Consider the following 20,842-nt stretch of genomic DNA (forward strand, 5'->3'; position numbering starts at 1 on the left):
CTGCATGATTTCACTCATATATGGAATATAACAAATACATGGATAAAGAGAATAGATTAGTGATTACCAGAGGGGAAGAGGGGTGGCAGGTGGGTGAAAGGGGTAAAGGGACACATATGTGTGGTGATGGACAATAATTAGACTACTTGGGATGACCATGATGAAGTCTACTCAGAAAACGATAAACAATAATGTACACCCGAATTTTCACAATGTTATAAACCATTATTATCTCAATAATGTTACTAGGGAAAAAAATTAAGAAAAGAACTACCATATGATCCAGCTATTCCTCTACTGGGCATTTATCCAAAGAACACGAAAACACAAAGGCATAAAGATATATGCACCACTATGTTCACTGCAGCATTCCTCACAATAGCCAAGATTTGGAAACAATCCAAGTACCCATCAAGGGATGGATAGATAAAAAAGATGTGGTATACATTCACAATGGACTACTACTCAGCTATAATAAAGAATGAAATCTTGCCACTTGCGACAACATGGATGGATCATGAGTGTATTATGCTAAGTGAAATAAGCCAGATGGAGAAAGTGAAATACCATATGATCTCACTCATAAATAGAAGATAAAAACAACAACAGTAACAAACAAACACATAGATACAGAGATTAGATTGGTGGTTACCAGAGAGGAAGGAGGGGAGGAGGGTGAAAGGGGTGACTGGGCACATGTCTGTGGTGATGTATGGTAATTAGTCTTTGGGTGGTGAACATGATGTAGTCTACACAGAAATTGAAATATAATGATGTACACCTGAAATTTATATAATGTTAGTAAGCAACTTTACCTTGATTAAAAAAATGAAATTTTTTAAAAAGACAAACTAAAAAAAGAAAAGAATCAGAAAACTGCAATGGTATATCAGAATAGGTTACTAAACACTTTATTATAACATAAAAGCTAAAGGGAAGGAAAGCATCAAAAATAACTATAACTACTTGAACTTGGTAAAAAACTCACAATACAAAATGGAATAATTTGTGACAACAAACACATAGATGGAGAAGAGGAAAAGGATGGACTCTGCAAAAGCAAATGAAGATAAGATGCTATCAGCAGAAAAAGGACTATCTCATCTATGAGATCTTTTATACGACCTCATGGTCATCACAAAACAAAAAAGAAAAGAGAGCACAGTCACAAACATTAAAAAAGAGGAAAGTGAGAAATGCATCACAGAAAGCATCAAACTGATATGACAGAAACACAAGAAAAAAGAAACAATGGAAATACAGAACAACTGGAAAACAAAAGGAAAAATGGCAGTATTAAGCCCTCATACATAAAAAGAAATCACTCTAAATGTAAATGGATTGAATTCACCAATCAAAAGGCACAGAGTGGTTGGATGGATTAAAAAACAAGACCCAACAATATGCTGCTTCCAAAAGACCCATCTCAGCTCCAAAGAGAAACATAGGCTCTGAAAGAACAGATGAAAGATGATTGTCTAAGCAAATGGCAACTGAAATACGGTACAGCTATACTTATATCAGATAGAATAGACTTCAAGTCAAAAAGATACAAGAGACAAAGGTGGACATTATATAATGGTAAAAGAGACATTCCACCAAGAAGACATAACATTTATCAATACGTACATACCTAAGATAGGAGCACCAAAGAACTATTGACAGACCCAATGGGAGAAATTGACAGCAATACAAATAGTAGGGGAATTTAACATCCCACTAACATCGATGAATAGATCATCCAGACAGTCAAGAAGGAAACACTGGCCTTAAATGAAACACTAGACCTGATGGACTTAATAGATATATATAGAACACTCTATCCAAAAGAGTAGAATACATATTCTTCTCAAGTGCACACAGAAGATTCTCAAAGATAAACTATATGTTGGGAAACAAAACAAGCCTCAATAAATTTAAGATTTAAATCATATCAATCATCTTTTTCAAACACAATTCTATGAAACTAGAAATCAACTACAAGAAGAAAGCTGGAAAAGTCACAAATAAGTGGAGACTAAAGAACATGCTACTGGACAACTATTGGATCAATGAAGTAATCAAAAAATACCTGGGGACAGGGGTCCAGCCCGGTGGCACAAGCAGTTAAGTGTGTGCGCTCTGCTGCGGCGGCCTGGGGTTCGCCGGTTTGGATCCCGGGCGTGCACCAATGCACCGCTTGGCAGGCCATGCTTTGGCAGCATCCCACATAAAGTAGGGGAAGATGGGCATGGATGTTAGTACAGGGCCAGTCTTCCTCAGCAAAAAAGAGGAGGATTGGCATCGGATGTTAGCTCAGGGCTGTCTTCCTCACAAAAAAAAAAAAAAAAACCTGGGGACAAATGAAAATATGACATAACAAAATCTATGGGATGCAGCAAAAGCAGTATTAAAAGGGAAGTATATAGCAATAGAGGCCTACTTCAAGCAACATGAAAAATCTCACATAAACAGTCTAATACTATACATTAAAAAACTAGAAAAAGAAGAACAAAGCCCAAAGTCAGTAGGAGGAAGGAAATTAAAAAAAAAAATCAAAACTAAAAAGATATGAGAAAGGATAAATGAAACTAAGTGCTGGTTCTTTGAAAAGATAAACAAAATTGACAAACACTTAGCTAGACTCACTAAGACAAAACGAGAGAAGGCTCAACTAAATAAAATCAGAAGATCTTTTAAGAAGATCAATTGCAACAAATACCACAGAAATACAAAGGATTATAGGAGAATACTATGAAAAGCTACACACTGACAAGTTGGATAACCCAGAAGGCATGGATGAATTTTTAGAGAATCAGATAATCTCCCAAACTGAATCAAGAAGAAATAGAGAATCTGAATAGACCAATCACAGATAAAGAGATTGAAATAATAATCAAAAACCTCCGGAAAAAAACAGAAGTTCAGGACCAGATGGCTTCTCTGGTGAGTTCTATCAAATATTTAAAGAAGATTTGATAACTATCCTTCTCAAATTCTTCCAAAAAACAGAAGAGGATGGGACACTTCCTAACTCATTTTACAAGGCCAACACTACCATGATACCAAAACCAGACAAGGACAACACAAAAATGGAAAATTATAGGCCACTGTCACTAATGAACATAGATGTAAAAATCCTCAAAAAAATAATTAGGACATTGAATACCACATTACATTAAAAGGATCATAAACCACGATCAAGTGGGATTTATTCCAGGGATGCAGGGATGGTCCATGTTTCGCAAATCCACTAATGTGATATACCACATTAACAAAAAGATTAAAAATCACATGATCATCTCAATAGATGCAGAGAAAGCATGTCAGAAAATTCAACATCCCTCTATGATAAAAACTCTGAATAAAATGGGTATAGAAGGAAAATACTTCAACATAATAAGGGCCATATATGACAAATCCACAGCAAACATCATACCCAATGGTGAAAACTGAAAGCTATTCCTGTAAGAACAGAGAACAAAACAAGGATGTCCACTCTCACCACTCCTATTCAACATAGTATTGGAAGTCCTAGCCAGAGCAATTAGGCAAGAAAAAGAAACGAAAGGGATCCAAATAGGAAAGGAAGAAGTAAAACTGTGACTATATGCAGATGACACGATTCTATATATTAAAAACTCTAAAGAATCCACCAAAAAACTATTAGAAATAATTACCAGTAAATAACAGTAAACTATCAAGGTACAAAATCAACATACAAAAGTCAGTTGCACTTCTATAACTAACAACAAACTAAGAGAAAGAGAAATCAAGAATACAATCCCATTTACAACTGCAACAACAACAAAAAAATACCTAGAATTAATTTAACCAAAGAGGGGAAAGACCTATACACTGAACACTATAAGACATTATTGAAAGAAACTGAAGAAGACATAAAGAAACAGAAAAATATTCTGTGCTCATGGATTAGAAGAATAAACATAGTTAAAAGGTCTATATTACCAAAAGCAATTTACAGATTCAATGCAATCCCAATCAGAATCTCAATGAAATTTTTTATGTAAGTAGAACAAAGAATCCTAAAATGTATATGGAACAACTAAGGACCCCAAATAGCCAAAGATATCCTGAGGAAAAAAGACAAAGCTGGAGGTATCACAATCCTTGACTTCAAAATATACTACCAAGCTATAGTAATGAAAATAGCATGGTACTGGCACAAAAACAAACACACAGATCAATGGAACAGAGTCAAGAGCCCAAAAATAAACCCACACATCTACGGACAGCTAATTTGCGACAAAGGAGCCAAGAACATACAATGGAAAAAGGAAAGTCTCTTCAATAAATGGTGTTGGAAAAACCATTTTTGGACACCCGCATGCAAAAGAATGAAAGTAGACCCTCACCTTACACAATACACAAACATTAACTCAAAATGGCTTAAAGACTTGAATGTAAAACCTGAAACCATAACACTCCTAGAAGAGAACATAGGCAGTACACTATTTGACATCAGTGTTAAAAGTATCTTTTTGAATATCATGTCTCCTCAGGCAAGGGAAACAAAAGAAAAAATAAACAAATGGGACTACATCAGACTAAAAAGCTTATGCACAGCAAAGGAAACCATCAACGAAGTGAAAAGACAATCCAGCAATTGGGCAAAGATATTTACAAATTATATATCTTGTACAGGGTTAAAATCCAAAATATATAAAAAACTCACACAACTCAACAACAACAAAAAAACCCATGAAAAAATAGGCAGAGGATATGAAGAAACATTTTCCCAAAGAAGATATACAGATGGCTATCAGGCACATGAAAAGATGTTCAAATTCACTAATTATTAGAGAAATGCAAATTAAAATTACAATGAAGGGGGCCAGCCTGGTGGCCTAGTGGTTAAATGTGCATGCTCTGCTTCTGTGGCCTGGGGTTCACAAGTTCGGATCCCAGGCGCGCACTGTTGTGCTGCTTGTCAAGCCATGCTGTGGCGGCGTCACATATAAAGTAGAGGAAGATGGGCACGGATGTTACCCTAGAGCCAATCTTCCTCAGCAAAAAGAGGTGGATTGGCATAAGATGTTAGCTCAGGGCTGATCTTCCTCACACACACAAAAAAAACTATAATGAGATATCACCCACATCCATCAGAATGGCTACTATTGAAAAGACAAGAAATAAGTTGTTGGAGAGGATAAGCAGAAAAAGGAACCCTTATACGCCACTGGTAGGAATGTAAATTGGTGCAGCCGCTATGGAAAACAGTATGGAGATTTCCAAAAAGTTAAAAATAAAAATACCATATGATCCAGCTATCCTACTACTGGGTATTTATACAAAGAAGATGAAAACACTAATTTGAAAAGATACATTCACTTCTATGTTCATTGTAGCATTATTCACAATAGCCAAGACTTAGAAGCAACCTAAACGCCTATCAATGGATGAATAAAGATGTGTTATATACATACAATATACTCAGCCTTAAAAGAAAGATGAAATCATGCCATTTGCGACAATGTGAATGGACCGAGTGTATCATGCTAAATGAAGTCAGACAGAGAAAGACAAATACCATATGACTTCACTCATGTGTAGAAGATAAACACACAAACAAGCACATAGATAAGAACAGATTGGTGGTTACCAGTGGGGAAGGGGGTGGGGGCGGAGTGAAAGGGGTAAAAGGTCACATATGTATGGTGACAGATGGAAACTAGACTTTTGGTGGTGAACATGATGCAGTCTATACTGAAGTTAAAACTTGAAATTTATATGTTATAAACCAATATGACCTCAATAAAAAAGACAGAGTAGTAAGAATAATTATAACAGAAATGTGTTAATGGGAACACATTATAGAAAGAAAACCTGACATCAATTACATAAAATGAGTGGGGAGATTAAAGTGTACCATATCTGTATGTGATTGAAGTTGTTATCCACTTAAAACAGACTGCTATAGCTATAAAATATTTGATGCAAACTCCATGGTAACCACACACACAAAAAAGAAATACAGCAGATACACAAAAAACAAATAGAAAAGAATCAAAGCACTCCACCACACACACACAAAAAAATCATCAAACCACAAAGAAAGTCAGCCAGAGAAGAAGGGAGGAACAAGAGAACTACAAAGCAGACAGAAAACAATTTACAAAATGGCAAGAGTAAGTACTTACCTATCAATAATTACTTTAAATGTAAGTGGACTAAACTCCTTAATCCAAAGACACAGGGTAGCTAAATGGATTAAAAAGAAGAACCTACTATATGCCTTCTTCAATTGGATCTCTTGTGCACTGTTGGAAGGGATGTAAAATGATGCAGCTGCTATGGAAGACAGTATGAGGGTTCCTCAAAATAAATTAAAAATATGTACATCAAATCTGACATATGATCCAACAATCTCACTTCTGGCTATATACCCAAAAGAATGGAAAGCAGAATTTGGAAGAGATATTTGCACACCTGTGTTCATTGCAGCATTATTCACAATAGCCAAGAGATGGAAGCAATTCAAGTGTCCATCAACCGATGAATACATACAGTGGAAGATTATTCAGCCTTGAAACAGAAGGAAATCCTGTCAGATGCTACAATATGGGTGAAACTTCAAGACATGTTAAGTGAAATAAGCCTGTCACAAAAAAGACAAATTCTACTTATATGAAGTTTCTAAAGCAGTCAAACTCATAGAAATAGCAGAATAGTGATTGCCATGGCCTGAGGGAAGGGGGAAAATGAGGAGTTGTTTAATTGATATAGAGTTTTAGTTTTGCAAGGTGAGAAATTTCTAGAGATCTTTTGCACAACGTGAATACACACTACTGAACTATACACTTAATACTGGCGAAGATGGCAAATTTTATGTGTTTTACCAAAATTTTTTTTAAAAAAGACAATGAAGGCTTGTAGACAGTCATTTTCATGGTTTTGAAGAGGTTCAATGTTGTCCAGGCTTCTACAGTCTGGTATACTAAGTTTTTTCATTATGTCTAGTTTCTTAGCCACTAGAAAAAATACTTAAAAGGTGTCTTGACATGAGTACAGCCATGTTTGTAGTCCATGAACCTACAGCCACCAGCACACAAAGAAATATAAAGTGGCTTTCTGTGTGGTGGGAATCAGCCTTTCTCCCACAGAGATAGTTGCAATTTGTAAGATTGCAAGACTCCATGGGAGTCACAGCCGGGAATGGACTGGCCATCCATGCCGGGCTGGGACGATACCCAAGGGGCTCAATGCACGTACACAACTGATAATTTTTTGTGCATGGGAACACCAAATGTTTACTTTACAAATGCTTACTCTGGAACTTGCTCATGCTATATAAACTGCTGGAAACTGAAACCTGATAAGAGTCTCGCCTGTGGCGGGGACGTCTTGCCCAGGACCTCTGCCAATTGGCACTCCCGCCTAGCTGTGTTAACTCAAGGGACTCTCCCTGTGTAAGGGCGTGGATGTTATGAATACCCAATCTGACGTTTCTCTTTTCGGTCCATCTGATGTTATTTCCCTTCAGTCGGTCTGACATTTCCCTTTTCCATCAACCTGATGTTTTTCCCTGTTATTTGACCTATTTGAATCTGTTCTGTCTCAGTCGATCTGATGTTTCCCTTTTCGGTCGACCTGATGTTGTTTCCTCCTTTTATTTGACCTATTTGGATCTGTTTGCTGACTTTCGCCTTTACCCTTCCCTATATCATAAAATGTACATTCAGTCCATCCGTCTGGGTTGGAAAGTTTCTTTTCATGTCTCCGATCAAATCCACAGAACCTCTTACAACAAAAGGTCATCCAGAATAAGCAGGACAACTTTCATATTCTTTCCAGTTAAAAGATTCATGAATGGTTCTGTGGCATTAGAGTAGACAAGACAGACCATCTGTTCAAGTGTTTCCCCACCTGCAGGGTTAGTGACCACCCATAGTTTCATTTGGTACCTTAAAACCTTCCTTTGAGAATGTGCCAGCAAGGAATGTCATCTGGCCTTGACAGCCAGCTATGATACTTGACATTGCCTACACAGTCTTCTACTGAATGTTACTTTTGGCTTCAGTTAGTGGCCTGGGAAAGACTGCACATACTCCTACATCTATTTTTACAACCTGAAATTATACATCTGTCCCAGTGGCAGTACTTTCCTTAGCTCTTAAGAGAGGAGTCACAATTGGCCATTCTGTAAGCTTCTGGAAGCTTTACAGACTGTTTTTCACAACCACTTCAATGAATTCCTTTGGACCATCAGTAAGGTAAAAAATAGCTGGTAAGTATCTGCTAATATTTCTGGATCATGATGATGCAGGGGATGAAAACTGAAAAGTAGAAAGAATTTGTTCAACAAACTTCTTAGAACAAACATTTTAAAGTGACCCGGCTAGATTTCTAAAGATGGAAATGGTGCACCAAAAGTCTGAATATTTTTTTAATGTTCACTTGGAAAGTATTTCAGACCTACAAAAAGGTTCCAATAGTATGCATGGTTCCTTTTATTCATCTTCCCCAGAGGCTGACATCTTGCATAACCACAGAACAGTCGTCAAAGCCAGAAAATTAATATTCATAAAACAAAATTTATCTACAGACCTTATTCAGGTTTCATCAGTTTTCCCACTAATGTCCTTTTTCAAAAACTTTTTTGTGGAACCTGGGCCAGGATCACACATCGCATTTTGTCATACCTCCCTGGTTTCATCTAATCTTGGATAGTTTCTCATTATTATTGTCTCCCACAGCCTTAATACTTTCAAAGGGTATTAGCCAACTGTTTTATGGAATGTCCCTCAATTTGGGTTTGTCTCATGATTTTTCACAATTTGGAATTCAGGTTGCATATTCTGGGCAGGAATACCAGTGTGCCATACTTCGAGTAGGGATGAAACACATGTCTACAGGTCTCATTATTGGTGGTATTGATTACTTGGTTGAGGTGGTACCTGCCTGATTTATCCACTGAGGAGTTACTGTTTATTCCCTTTGTAATTAATGGGTATCTTGTGAGGAAGTGCTTTGCCCCACTAAGTTTAGCATCCACTGATACTTCTTGCCTGTAAAATTATTACTGCGGTATTTGCCAAAAGTATTTTATTTCCATCCTTCCTTCTACATTTATTAGTTAGCATTCTGCTGAAGGGAGGATCTGTCCCTCCTCTCCCTTTTACATATTTATATAACTATGGACTAAACATTTGCTTTATTCTGTGAGGTATGAACAATTTTTAAGATTCTGGATGGACCTTATCAAATGGTCAGAAAGGTTGCACAGATTTCCACTGCCTCAGGTACTGCATGAGTCGGCCACCCTTCTACAGCCACACCAACATTACTTAAGTACAAATAACAAATTCATTTTACTAAAAAAAGATATCTAGTAATTGCTTTTCTTGGCATTTTATTGCCACCAGAGCGGAGCCTCTTACCTATGTTCACTTTTCATTTGTTTTTCATCTTCCATCTTTTAATATAACACTGTCCATTTCACCCTTACCATCCATGTGTTTATGAGATCTTCAATAACTAAGGACATCACTACAAATGTAATAATTTGGAATGTACTTTCGCAAATTCTTTGCATTTTAACTTTAATAATGAATGTCAATTTTACAGTTTCATATAGTTAAATATATTGTTGTGGTCCTCTTTTATTTGTGCTGTTGTAGAAAGTTCTTTCCTAAATAAAGAGAAGATTTTCAACACGCTGTCTTAGATTTCTGATAGGTCCAAATTTTTACATGTATTTCTTTTACTTTTCAGGATTATATTCCACTAGGCTTTCCCACATAAAATTTTTTGTTTCAATACTTTCCCCCAAAGTTCAGGAATTTATAAAGATAGAGTTTAAATCAGTGGGGAAATATATATAATTTTTAATAAAAAATGCTGAGCACCCATTTGGAGAAAAAAACAGATCCTTACCTCACACTATTTATAAAAACGGATTCCACATGGATACATGGGTATTAAGAAAATATTTTTATCAAGAAAATACAAACTCTACAAATCTAGTTGTCTGGATAAACACAAGGCAGGTTATCTATCCCTGGACAATTTGCTAGCATTGGATTAAAGTGAAATAAATGATTAAGATATCCTTCATCATACTGACACAATATTTATATACTATTGCCTATATCTTAGATTATAATTGATAAAATACAACTGTAAAACCTTTTTACTGTTCATGAAAGTTTCTCTAAAGTTTCTGGTTACATTTCATTATCCTTACTAGGACTCAGCTATAACCCAAAGCAAGATTTTTATTTGAATAAAAAGGTGCCCATAAGTTGAAATAAATAACGGAATAAAACATAGATTTACAAATAGTTACCATTACTAATATAAATACTAACATATTAATTTGTCATAAAAGAAGACAATAAAAAGATAACTGTAATGGAGGTGGGGAGAAAATACAAAACCAAATCATCAGGGCTTCAGGTTTCTTTTTTCCAACACGAACAAAACTCCAGTGCTCCAACTACTATATGTAATTAGAACATCTCATTATAAACCAAACATCCACAGAGCTCACTCTGTCCATTGGGTATCACCGGATGTGGTACTCCCTGAAGCACTTGGCGTGGACGCCCTTCTGGCACTTCTCACAGCGGGTGTTGGTTTGTGAGTGGCAGAGGGCACACCGAGTCCTCTTGTCTTGGTGGATGATCCAGTGCCCAATCATGTCAAAGCGACTCTCGGTTTCCAGCCGCCTACTTCGCCTCCCTTGGGACGACGTGTCAGCATTGCTCTCCAGGTACACACAGGCCACATACCTCCGGAAGGCCAGAAGGTCCACCTGGGCATCGTGGCAGCAGATCCTGTGCAGCTGCCATGCGTTGTTAATGGCAGCGTCGATGACGTAGCCAATGAAGCTCGAGTACCACTTCATGCCGCGAATCTTCACCTTGTACTTCGCGATGTTCTGGTCCATCCGGCCAACACCCCCTACCTTCTCCTGGTATAGTCTCACCAGGGATGGCTGATGGACCTGGGTCCGCGTTTTGGCAGCTCCTGAGTGATGACTGGCCAGCCCCACCGGCTCTATGCCTACGGCATTGGAGCAGATGCTGACCACACTGCTATCATGCCAGCGGCACACAATGATCTCCTCTCTCTCGTCAACTTTGTAATCAAATGAACCCCTCTTCATTTTCTTCAGTTCTTTGGGATCTTTGAGGGGACACTGCTCAGTCCTGTACTCACAAACAGTTCCTGTGGCCTTCACCCCCTTTTTCCTCAAAATGGACATCAGTTTGACACTTGTAAAAACCTTGTCAAAAAATATGTGGTACGGCAGACAGCCGCGCTCCTGAAGCGCATCCACAAATTTTACCACCATACTGCCTCCTAGGTCCAGGCCCCTGTCTGGCTTAGTGAACAGCGTGCCCTGCGAGGGCTCGAACCACACCAAATATCCCCTGCTGGTCGTACCACACCAGATCTTATAGCCCAGGCGCAAAGCCTTCCCCACAGGCAGCTGCTTGGACCCCCGGTGTCCAAAGTACTCACACATGGACTCACCAAAGCTGTAGCACTCTTCCAAGGGTGCGTGCTTCTGGAAATTGCAGTTCATCCGGACAATGAGAGGCCTGACCTTGGCAAACCTATCACTTTCATCCAGCTTGTTGTTATCTGCAAAATGCAGGTATGAGAAGATCAGTTCAAACCTGTCCCTTCTAATTGCATCAGCCACAAGATGATGATGTGAATCAGGAGATGTTTCCCAAAACATCCTTCTCCGTGGATAGGAGATATACCCACTTAAAATCAAAATGCCCAAAACACACTTCAATTCCTGGGCTGTGAGACCCAGGTTGACGTTTTTCTGCCAAGCGTAACGATTGCTTTCATTAACAATGAAATTAATTGTTCCTTCATCAAAAAACAATTCAAAGAGGCCTACAGGACTCAGTTCTTGGCTTTTGAGATCCTCCATATGAGGATCTGACGCTGTCCAACTGCTGAAGTCTGGTTGGATATCTCTTTTGGTCCAAACACGCTGAGGTTCCTCTACTGCTTTCCACCTCTTTGTGGCTGGCTGCAGCTGCAGGTCATCATCCTCCTCCCCAGTGCTGGAGTCCTCAGGCACAACGGAGGCATGCAGCACAGTGCCAGGAAGGTGGGCCCCTTGCCGGCCATCTTCATCACCGGAGTCCTCATCAGTGAAGTCACCTGCAGCATTGTCGGGCGGTGCAATGAAGACCTCCTTGCTGCGGCCAGACTCTTCCTCCTCCAGGGCATGCAGAACCTCAAGCAGCTTCGTGGACTTCAGCTTTGAGCCAGCACCTCTCCTGGCAGTGAGGCCGCTGCAATGACAGGAAACAGAATGGGGAGAGGCCATGCAAGAGAGCCAGCACTTCAGCAGAAAACCCCGTTAAAGCACTTCCCAAGAGGAGGGCGCGCCTGCTGCAACAGCATCTTGGACCTGTCCTCACTGGGCACAGTGCCAGGTGAGTGAATTTTTCAGACAAACACAGATTACTTTTTTAAATTCAGAAGTATTTTAATGTTGGGAGGTATTCCAAAGAGGCATTCCATACTTCCTTTCCTTCTTAAATAAAGTATTCCGAATAGAGGATCCCCTCTAGTGATGAATCCAGGTGCCACTGTCATCACCCGGATAACAGTAACTACTGATGACCTAAAACAAATAAATAGCCAGTTATTTTAAGAGCAGAATGGGTTTATTCAGGAATGGCAAAGAACTGCAATTTGGGACATGCAGTCTATGGCAAAATACATGCTGGTCCAGCAAAACAATGGAGAAAAACGTTCTTTTATGAAGTTGGGAGGGGTTGCTGTAAATGAAGAGCCCATTGGAAGAGACTGGGAGTTCAAAGTGTAGTGGCTTTTCACTGGCTGAGTTATGGCAGTCTCCCATTGGCTGAGCTCTTTCTGGGCAAGAAGGAATTCCTTCCTTCCTTCTGCTAGGGTAGTAAGTAGTATCAGGCCCTATCGGAGACTCAAGGTACAGCCTATTCCTGTTGGGGTCCGCAGTGTCTATTGAGTGGCACGTACATAAGAGTTCTCTCTTCTGGCCTCTCGACTCCATTTTAAATGAGGTTTCTGCTTATTAATTGTCATACCACTAATGGAAAGTCTGGGCCGCTCAAGTACACTTACTGATGTCTCCTGACTCAGAGGCCCTAGCAGATGTGCTTTCATTCTTCTGTCTTACCTGTCTCTTCCCTTTCTCTTATTCATTTGGCAAATGTAAGTTTCCTCGTTTCTCAAATTTTCAAACTCTCCCCACTTGAACTCACTACCCAAATTCAGGACCTGAACAAATTCAGACAGATCTTCAGATGGCTCCATCCATATCTGATATCTTATGGCACAACAACTGCATTCAGGAGCCGAGCATATTTGGAAACATGGAAACCCTGCTATTCCAACTTTCCCTGTTCACATGGTAACCAAATGGATGGCAAGAGATACTTGTATTTAATGAGCACCAACCATGAGTAGGGGATGGCCAGGGGCTGGCAGTGGGCACACTCCACTCCTGACCTGCACAGCACTTGTTCTAACTGGAGGAGACAGATGATAGATCAAAAATCAAGTAGCTATGCAGGATGTCATCAGGTAGTGATGAGGGCCATCCTGGATAAGGGACAGAGAATGCAGTGAAGGAGTAGGGCTAGGGGTGCTATTTCAGACTGTAAGTGAAGGCTCACAGGGCAGACAGCCTGAAAGTGAGCCTTGCAGACAGCTGGAGACACTGTGTCCCAAGCAAAGAGAAAAAACTACAGCACAAGGCGCTGAGCCTGAGGGGAACTGATATCTGTGAACAGCAAGGAGGCTGGTAAGGCTGTAGATGCAGTAGGGGGAGGACAGCAGAGCAGAGGTGGCTGGGATCGGGTCCCACAGGGCTCCAAAGGTCCTGACCAGGACTTTTGGTTGTGTTCAGCTATCACAGGAAGTCCTCCAGGGTGATGGAGCAGGGCAGTGAGGGGTCAGATACATCACTCTGACTGTTAGAATGGACTAGACAGGGAAGGTAGGCACTACTGCTACCCTGTTCCCCTTTCTGAGCCTGACCTGTATGTCAGAAGAGCCCCGTCCAGGGAGGACATAGGCTTTACCACAGAAGACTATTTCTCTGTAGACCGGGCCTTAGACTTGGGAGTTCAGGTTGCATTAAAGGTTCACTCCAACCTCTCTTCCCAGACACTGACTCTGCCAGCCCTGTGCTAGAGGCTAAGGTGCAGGAGGTCTGATCTCTGGACAGGTAAGGTATTCCTTAAGCTCTGCATGAGCCAGGAAGAGAGCCCGGTCTTTAAGAGGCAGGAAACCCAAAGCCCTTCCCATGGACCCTGGACTGAGACAGGTTCTCAGAGGACAGCAGCCATCTTCACACCTCCCCCAGCCTCACTAGGTTCATAGCAGCAGATCCAGGCCTGCCACGCCGGGGTCTCGGCTAGCCTCACCACCCAAGCTGCTGCTCACACACCAGGCCTTCAAACACCTTCTGCACGTTGCTGTTCAAACCCATGGCATGAGAAAGCCCGCAGGGACTGAGGCAGCCCCAGTGGCAACCGTCTTGTGTCTTAAAAATGAGGAAAGTAAATCATATTTTTAGATCAAGTATAGACACTGGAGCTACACAGCTGTACCCGTACCACATACACTTCCTTGTCTGCCTCATCTTTTCTCTAATCTTCTCCTTTGTCTTCTCTCTCTTCCTCCTTTTTGCTTCTTAGACACCAAGCGCTTAGTGAGGCCAGCAAGACTAAGGGCTAAAAATGTCATGGGCTTGGCCTTTCAAAAACAGTAATTACCTGCAAAAAGCCTTTCATCAAACAGCATTCCTACCTTGAGGGTGAAGCCATGATGAACTCGGAACATGGGGTCATCTTTACGTGCAGAGTCTAAGAATCTGTTACAACAACAGGAATCAATTTTTAAAGATCATATCTTAATTAGCTAAGCAATAGGATCTTCTCTACCATTTAAGGGGAAAACATCTCCAGCTTAAGGTTCACCACCAACCAGAGGGAAATGAGAAACACAGGAAATGCTATCAAGTTGACTGGCTAGTCAGAGGGAAAAAGAACAAGCTCCTCCATCTCACACTTCACAGCAAAATACATTCTAGGGCAGTTTCCTACCATTAGAACTATTGGCATTTTGAGCCGGATGAGTCTTTGTTGTGTGAGACTGTCCTGTGTACCACGTGATGTTTAACAGCTTCTAGGCCTCTGCCCACTAGATACCAGTAGAACACCCAGCTCCCTAGGTGTGAAAACCAAAAATGTTTCCAGACATTGCAAAGTGCCCACAGGAGGCAAAATCACCCTTGGTTGACAACTACTGTTCAAGATCAGTGCTACCAATAGAAATTACTGTAAATGCTTTGTATCAACGCTATCTAATATCATAGCCATGAGCCACATGTGGTTATTAAGCATTTGATATATGGTTAGTGTGACAGAGAAACTGAATTTTTAAGTAATTTTAATTAATTTGAACTTGAATAGTCACATGTGGCTGGCTGATGGCTACTGTTTTAGAGGATGAAGTCTTAGCTGTTTAAGAACTAATTGTGAAAAACCAAAACTTTTACGGGGCTGGCCCCGTGGCTTAGTGGTTGGGTGGGCACACTCCGCTACTGGCCGCCCGGGTTCGGATCCCGGGCGCGCACAGACGCACCGCTTCTCCAGCCATGCTGAGGCCGCATCCCACATACAGCAACTAGAAGGATGTGCAATTATGACATACAACTATCTACTGGGGCTTTGGGGAAAAAAAAAGGAGGAGCATTGGCAATAGATGTTGGCTCAGAGCCGGTCTTTCTCAGCAAAAGAGGAGGATTAGCACGGATGTTAGCTCAGGGTTGATCTTCCTCACAAAAAAAAAAAAAAAAAACCAAAACCAAAACTTTTAAACTTTTAAACTTTTAAATTATATTAAGGAAGACAGAATAGGGAAATCTTTTTTGTAGAAAACACTAAGACTTAAAGGAAGATGAATAAATTTAACCACATCAAACTTGCAACAACTCTATAGTACGCACCCTCTACAACAGCCCCCAAAGATCCCTACCTCCTGGTATTCATGCCCTTGTGTAATCTTCTCCCCTTGAGTGGGTTGGACCTTGTGACTTACTTCTAACAAACGAAATATGGTGAAAGTGATGAGATGTCTCTTCTGAGTTTAGGCTGCAAATAGACTGAGACTTCCATCTTGTGCATGCCATCTCTCTCATTCTCTCATTCACTGACTCCAAAGAAAGCCAGCTACAATATTCTGAGCTATCCAACAGAAAGGCCCATGAGGCAAGGAACTCAGGGAGTTCCATGGCCAACAGCCAGAGGGAACTGAGCCCTCAGTCCAACAACCCACAATGAACTGAATCATGAGGAACAACCCCCCCCCAGTCAAGCCTTCAGATGAGACCACAGCCCCTGCTGACAGTTTGACTGCAACATCATAAGAGACACTAAGTCACTGGAACGCAGCTAAGTCACACTTGGATTCCTAACTGGCAGAAAACTGAAACATAATCAATGTTTGTTGTTTTAAGAATTTAAGTTGTGGGGTCATTTGTGATGCAGCAGTAGATAACTAATATAACATCTATACAACAAAGCACCAAAAATCAAGTCAAAGCCATAGCTGTCAGAAGATATTCACAATGCATATAACCAGCAACAAACCAATATCCACAATATATAAAGAATTCCCACAAAACAATGAGAAAAAACTAAATAACCCTAATAGGCAAGCTACTTCATTACCTAGCTTTTACCCTGAGGAGTTCTCACGAACCCTGGTGACACTGAGCTTCTATTCTGAGGATTACATGGAATCTAGAGTCTAAGAGGAGACTAGAACCAGACCTACAAAAAGGGCTAATGGAACAGGGCTGCATAAAGACCCTGCCAAATTGCTGCACTCAAGCTATAAAGATAAATGATAAATAATCCCAGTGGAGGGGGCCAGCCCCATGGCCCAGTGGTTAAGTTTGGCACGCTCCATTTTGGCGGCCCAGGTTCAGTTTCCAGGCGCAGACCTACACCACTTGGTGGCGGCCACACTGTGGGGACCCACATACAAAATAGAGAAAGACCGGCACAGATGTTAGCTCAGGGCAAATCTTCCTCAAACAAAAAGAGGAAGATTGGCAACAGAAGTTAGCTTGGTGTGAATCGTCCTCAGCAAAAAAAAGAAAAAAAAAAGATAATCCCATTGTGCAAAAGTGGTCAGAAAGTAAACATGCTGAGCTTACACTGCATAGAAGCAGGGTGGGGTGGGGAGAGATCTAAGAATTTGTAACCATGAAAGTTTATGAGGTCAATTCACATTTCTTAGTAGTCCCAATAACCTCAAGTGAAAATTTTAACTGAAAATGATCAGTAGTAATGCTCTCTAGGGGAAGAGTAGAGACAGACCAACCTCTCAGGAGGAATGTATCCCAAACAAAACTTCAAAGAGCTCCACTGACAACAGTTCCAAAGAGTATGAACTGACAATCTTGGAAAAAAGAAAAAAAAAAATCACAAAACAAACAAGGGAACAAAGCACCATGAATGGTAGCCAGCAGAAACAACAGATGGCAGAATCAGACTCCCAGACTCTAGATACTATAAATACCAGAAATACAAAATAAGTATGTTTAATAAGCTACAAGAAACATACAGTCAAGAAACAATAAACTTAAAATGAAATAAAAAGGTCTACTAGAGTTAAAAAGAACCAAATAATTTTTAAAAGGAAAAAAGCCAAAAACAAATAAAAAGAAAATAAACCAAAAACAAAAATGAAAATAAACAAAAAAGACCACCCAAAAAAAGGAAAATAAAAATACCAAATAACCAACAAATACCAAAATACCAAATAACCAAACAAAGAAAAACGAAAATCAAAATAAAAAGAGAGAACCAAATAAAAACAAAAACAAAATGGAAATTTAAAAATACATAATAGCATATTAAAAACTCAAAAACAAGAGTGACATCAGCAAAACAAAGCACTAGAAAGCTCCAAGCTCTCCCACCCACAGCAACACTGAAAAAACAACCAGAAGCTGTCTGAACCAACCTTATAGGAGATCTGAAAACAGTCAAAGGTTTAGGGCAACCAGCAAATGCTCAATCAATAAAAAGCCATCTTGGCACTGCCCAGGCAGGAAAACCTCTTTGTAGCCCAGTCACTGCTGAATACAGTCTTCAGCCTACATGACCAGGAAATCTAACCAAAACAAGGTGTACTGACAGTTGCACCAGAGCAGAGAGCACAACTCTGTCTGCATAGCAAAACTGGTGGCCCCATCTGGCCAAGTAATTCAATGCACAGTCCTACCTAATTTGGGTCCCCAAACAATAAGCTATGCTGGCCTTGGGGCCCATTCTGCTGCCTCACTCAAGTAGGAAAGCTAACTCATACCCCTGCTTATTGTCAAGTACAGCACACAGTCCCAACTATCTAGGAAGCCTGACTGGAGAACCCAGGCAACCATGGAGCCCAACGTACAGCCTCACTTGTACAGAGAACCAAGCCAGCAGTCCTATCCAACTGTTCTCAGCCAGCAGCATTCCCCATTCCCTGACCTCAGAGCTCAGTCAGTGGCCTCACCCAAAAAGAGACACAGATAGCCAGCCCCACCTGCCCAAAGATGCTACCAGCTATCGTGTCCAAAACCCCAAGATGACCTAAGTGGAAAGGACTGACTCTGTCAAAGCAAACCTGTAAAGTCTGGAAGAGGAGACCGCTTACTCAAATGCATAGATATCAACTTAAGGAAACAAGGATGACAAAGAATCAGATAAACATGATACCACCAAAGAAAACTAATAAAGCTACAATAACTGACCCTAAACAAATGTAAATCTATGAAATGTCAGACAAAGAATTCAGAGTAATCCTCTTAAAGAAGTTTAATGAACTACAAGAACATACAGACACCTAAACAAAATTAGGAAAACAATGCATGAATAAAATTAGAAGTTTGACAAAGAAATAGAAACCATCAAAAAAAAAAAAAAAACTGAAATCCTAGAGCTAAAGAATACAAAAACTGAACTGAAGAATTCAACAGAAAGCTTCAACAGCAGCCTCAACGATGAAGAAGAAAGAAGCAATTTACCGAGAAGACAGGCATTATCCAATCAGAGGAGCAACAAGAACAAAGAATGAAACAGAGTGAAGAAAGTCTACAGGATTTATAGGACACCATCAAAAGAAATAATATGCAAATTATGGGAATCATAAAAGAAGACGAGCAACAGAAAGAGATAGAAAGTATATTTAAAGCAATAAAGGCTGAAAATTTCCCAAACCTACAGAGAGAAATAGATATCCAGATCTAAGAAGCCCAAAGGACCTCAAATAACTTGAACCCGAATAGGACTATACAAAGACACATTATAATTTCATTAGCGAAAGTCAAAAGCAAAGAGAATTTTGAAAGCAACAAGAGAAAAGAGAGAAGTTGCATATAAGGGAACCCTCATAAGACTAAAGGCAGATTACTCAACAGAAACTTCTCAGGCCAGGAGAGAATGGGACATATTGAAAATATTCAAAGAAAACACTGTCAATCAAAAATACTATACCCAGCAAAGCTGTCCTTCAGAAATGAAGGAGATATAAAGACTTTATCAAACAAGCAAAAGCTGAGGGGGTTCATCACCACTAGATCTGCTTGCCAAGAAATGCTAAAGGGAATTCTTCAAATAGAAGTACAAGGATGCTAATTAACATCACAAAGACATATGAAGATAATGTAAAACTCACTATAATGATAAATATATAGTCAAAGTCAGATTCTCTGATATGTCAATTGTGGTACTGAATTCACTTACAACTCCAGTTTAAGAGTTAAAAAAAAAATTATTGGGGGCTGGCCCCATGGCCTACTGGTTAAGTTTGGCGTGCTCCACTTCAGCGGCCTGGGTTCAGTTCCCGGGCACGGACCCACACGACTTGTCGGTGGCCATGCTGTGGTGGCAACCCACATACAACGTAGAGAAAGACTGGTACAGACGTTAGCTCAGGGAAAATATTCCTCAGCAAAGTAAAAAGCATTAAAATAACCATAACTACAATAATCTGTTATTGGATACACATATAAAAAATAAGTAAAGTGTAACACCAATAACCTAAAATGTGAAGGGGAGGAAAAATAAAAATGTAAAGTTTAGGAATGCTATCAAACAAATTCTTAACAGTTTAAAATAGAGAGTTATAATTTTAAGTTATTTTATACATGCCTCATGGTAACAACAAAGAAAAACCTGTAGTAGTTACACAAAAGAGCATGATAAAGGAGTCAAAGCTTAAGAATACAAAAAGTCATCAAATCACAAAAGAAGACAGCAGGATAAGAAGAAAGGAACAAGGGATATACAAAACAGTCTGAAAACAATTAATAAAATGGAAACAGTTGGTCCTTCCCCATCAATAAGTACTTTAAATGTAAATGGATTAAATTCTCTAATCAAAAGACACAGAATGTCTGAATGGATAAAAATGCTGCCTACTCACTTGACCTTTAAAGACACACGTAGACTGACAGTAAAAAGATGGAAAAAGATATTTCAAACAAATAGTAACCAAAAAGAAAAACCAGGGGTAGCTATACTTAGACAAACAGCCTTTAAACTAAAAATGGTAAAAAGAGAAAAAAAGGTCACTATGCAATAATAAAGAGGTCAATCCATCAAAAGATGTAACAACTGTAAATATTTTTGCACCCAACATAGGAACACCTAAACATAAGAAGCAAATAATAACTGAACAAAAATGAGAAATAAACAGCAATACAATAATAGAAACTTTAACACCCTACTCTCAACAATAGACAGATCATCCAGACAGATAATCAATAAGGAAACAGTGGATCTTAACACTATAGATTGAAGGGACCTAACAGATAGAT

General features: G+C 39.7%; 1 protein-coding gene across 18 annotated transcripts in view; it reads right to left on the reverse strand.

Annotated features, from left to right (window-relative positions):
- Positions 1-9,918: 9,918 nt before the first annotated feature.
- The window catches only part of PGBD2 (piggyBac transposable element derived 2), a 31,915-nt gene continuing 20,991 nt past the window's right edge, over positions 9,919-20,842 (reverse strand). For 16 of the 18 annotated variants that reach the window (XM_087443395.1, XM_087443394.1, XM_087443389.1 and 13 more), the window contains 2 exons: positions 14,776-14,839; positions 9,919-12,266 (listed from right to left, as the gene is read on the reverse strand). In XM_087443395.1, coding sequence (XP_087299521.1) covers positions 10,508-12,266; positions 14,776-14,816 — 1,800 coding nt within the window. In that variant the 5' untranslated portion in view covers positions 14,817-14,839 and the 3' untranslated portion in view covers positions 9,919-10,507. Of the gene's footprint in view, positions 12,267-12,500; positions 12,602-14,775; positions 14,840-17,358; positions 17,437-20,842 lie in introns of all 18 variants that reach the window. The other 2 variants (XM_087443382.1, XR_015555125.1) reach the window with 2 other exon arrangements.

The sequence above is a fragment of the Ceratotherium simum genome, chromosome 18, assembly GCF_057802395.1.
Source record: "Ceratotherium simum simum isolate JZ-2026a chromosome 18, ASM5780239v1, whole genome shotgun sequence".
In the NCBI taxonomy this organism is placed as follows: domain Eukaryota; kingdom Metazoa; phylum Chordata; class Mammalia; order Perissodactyla; family Rhinocerotidae; genus Ceratotherium; species Ceratotherium simum.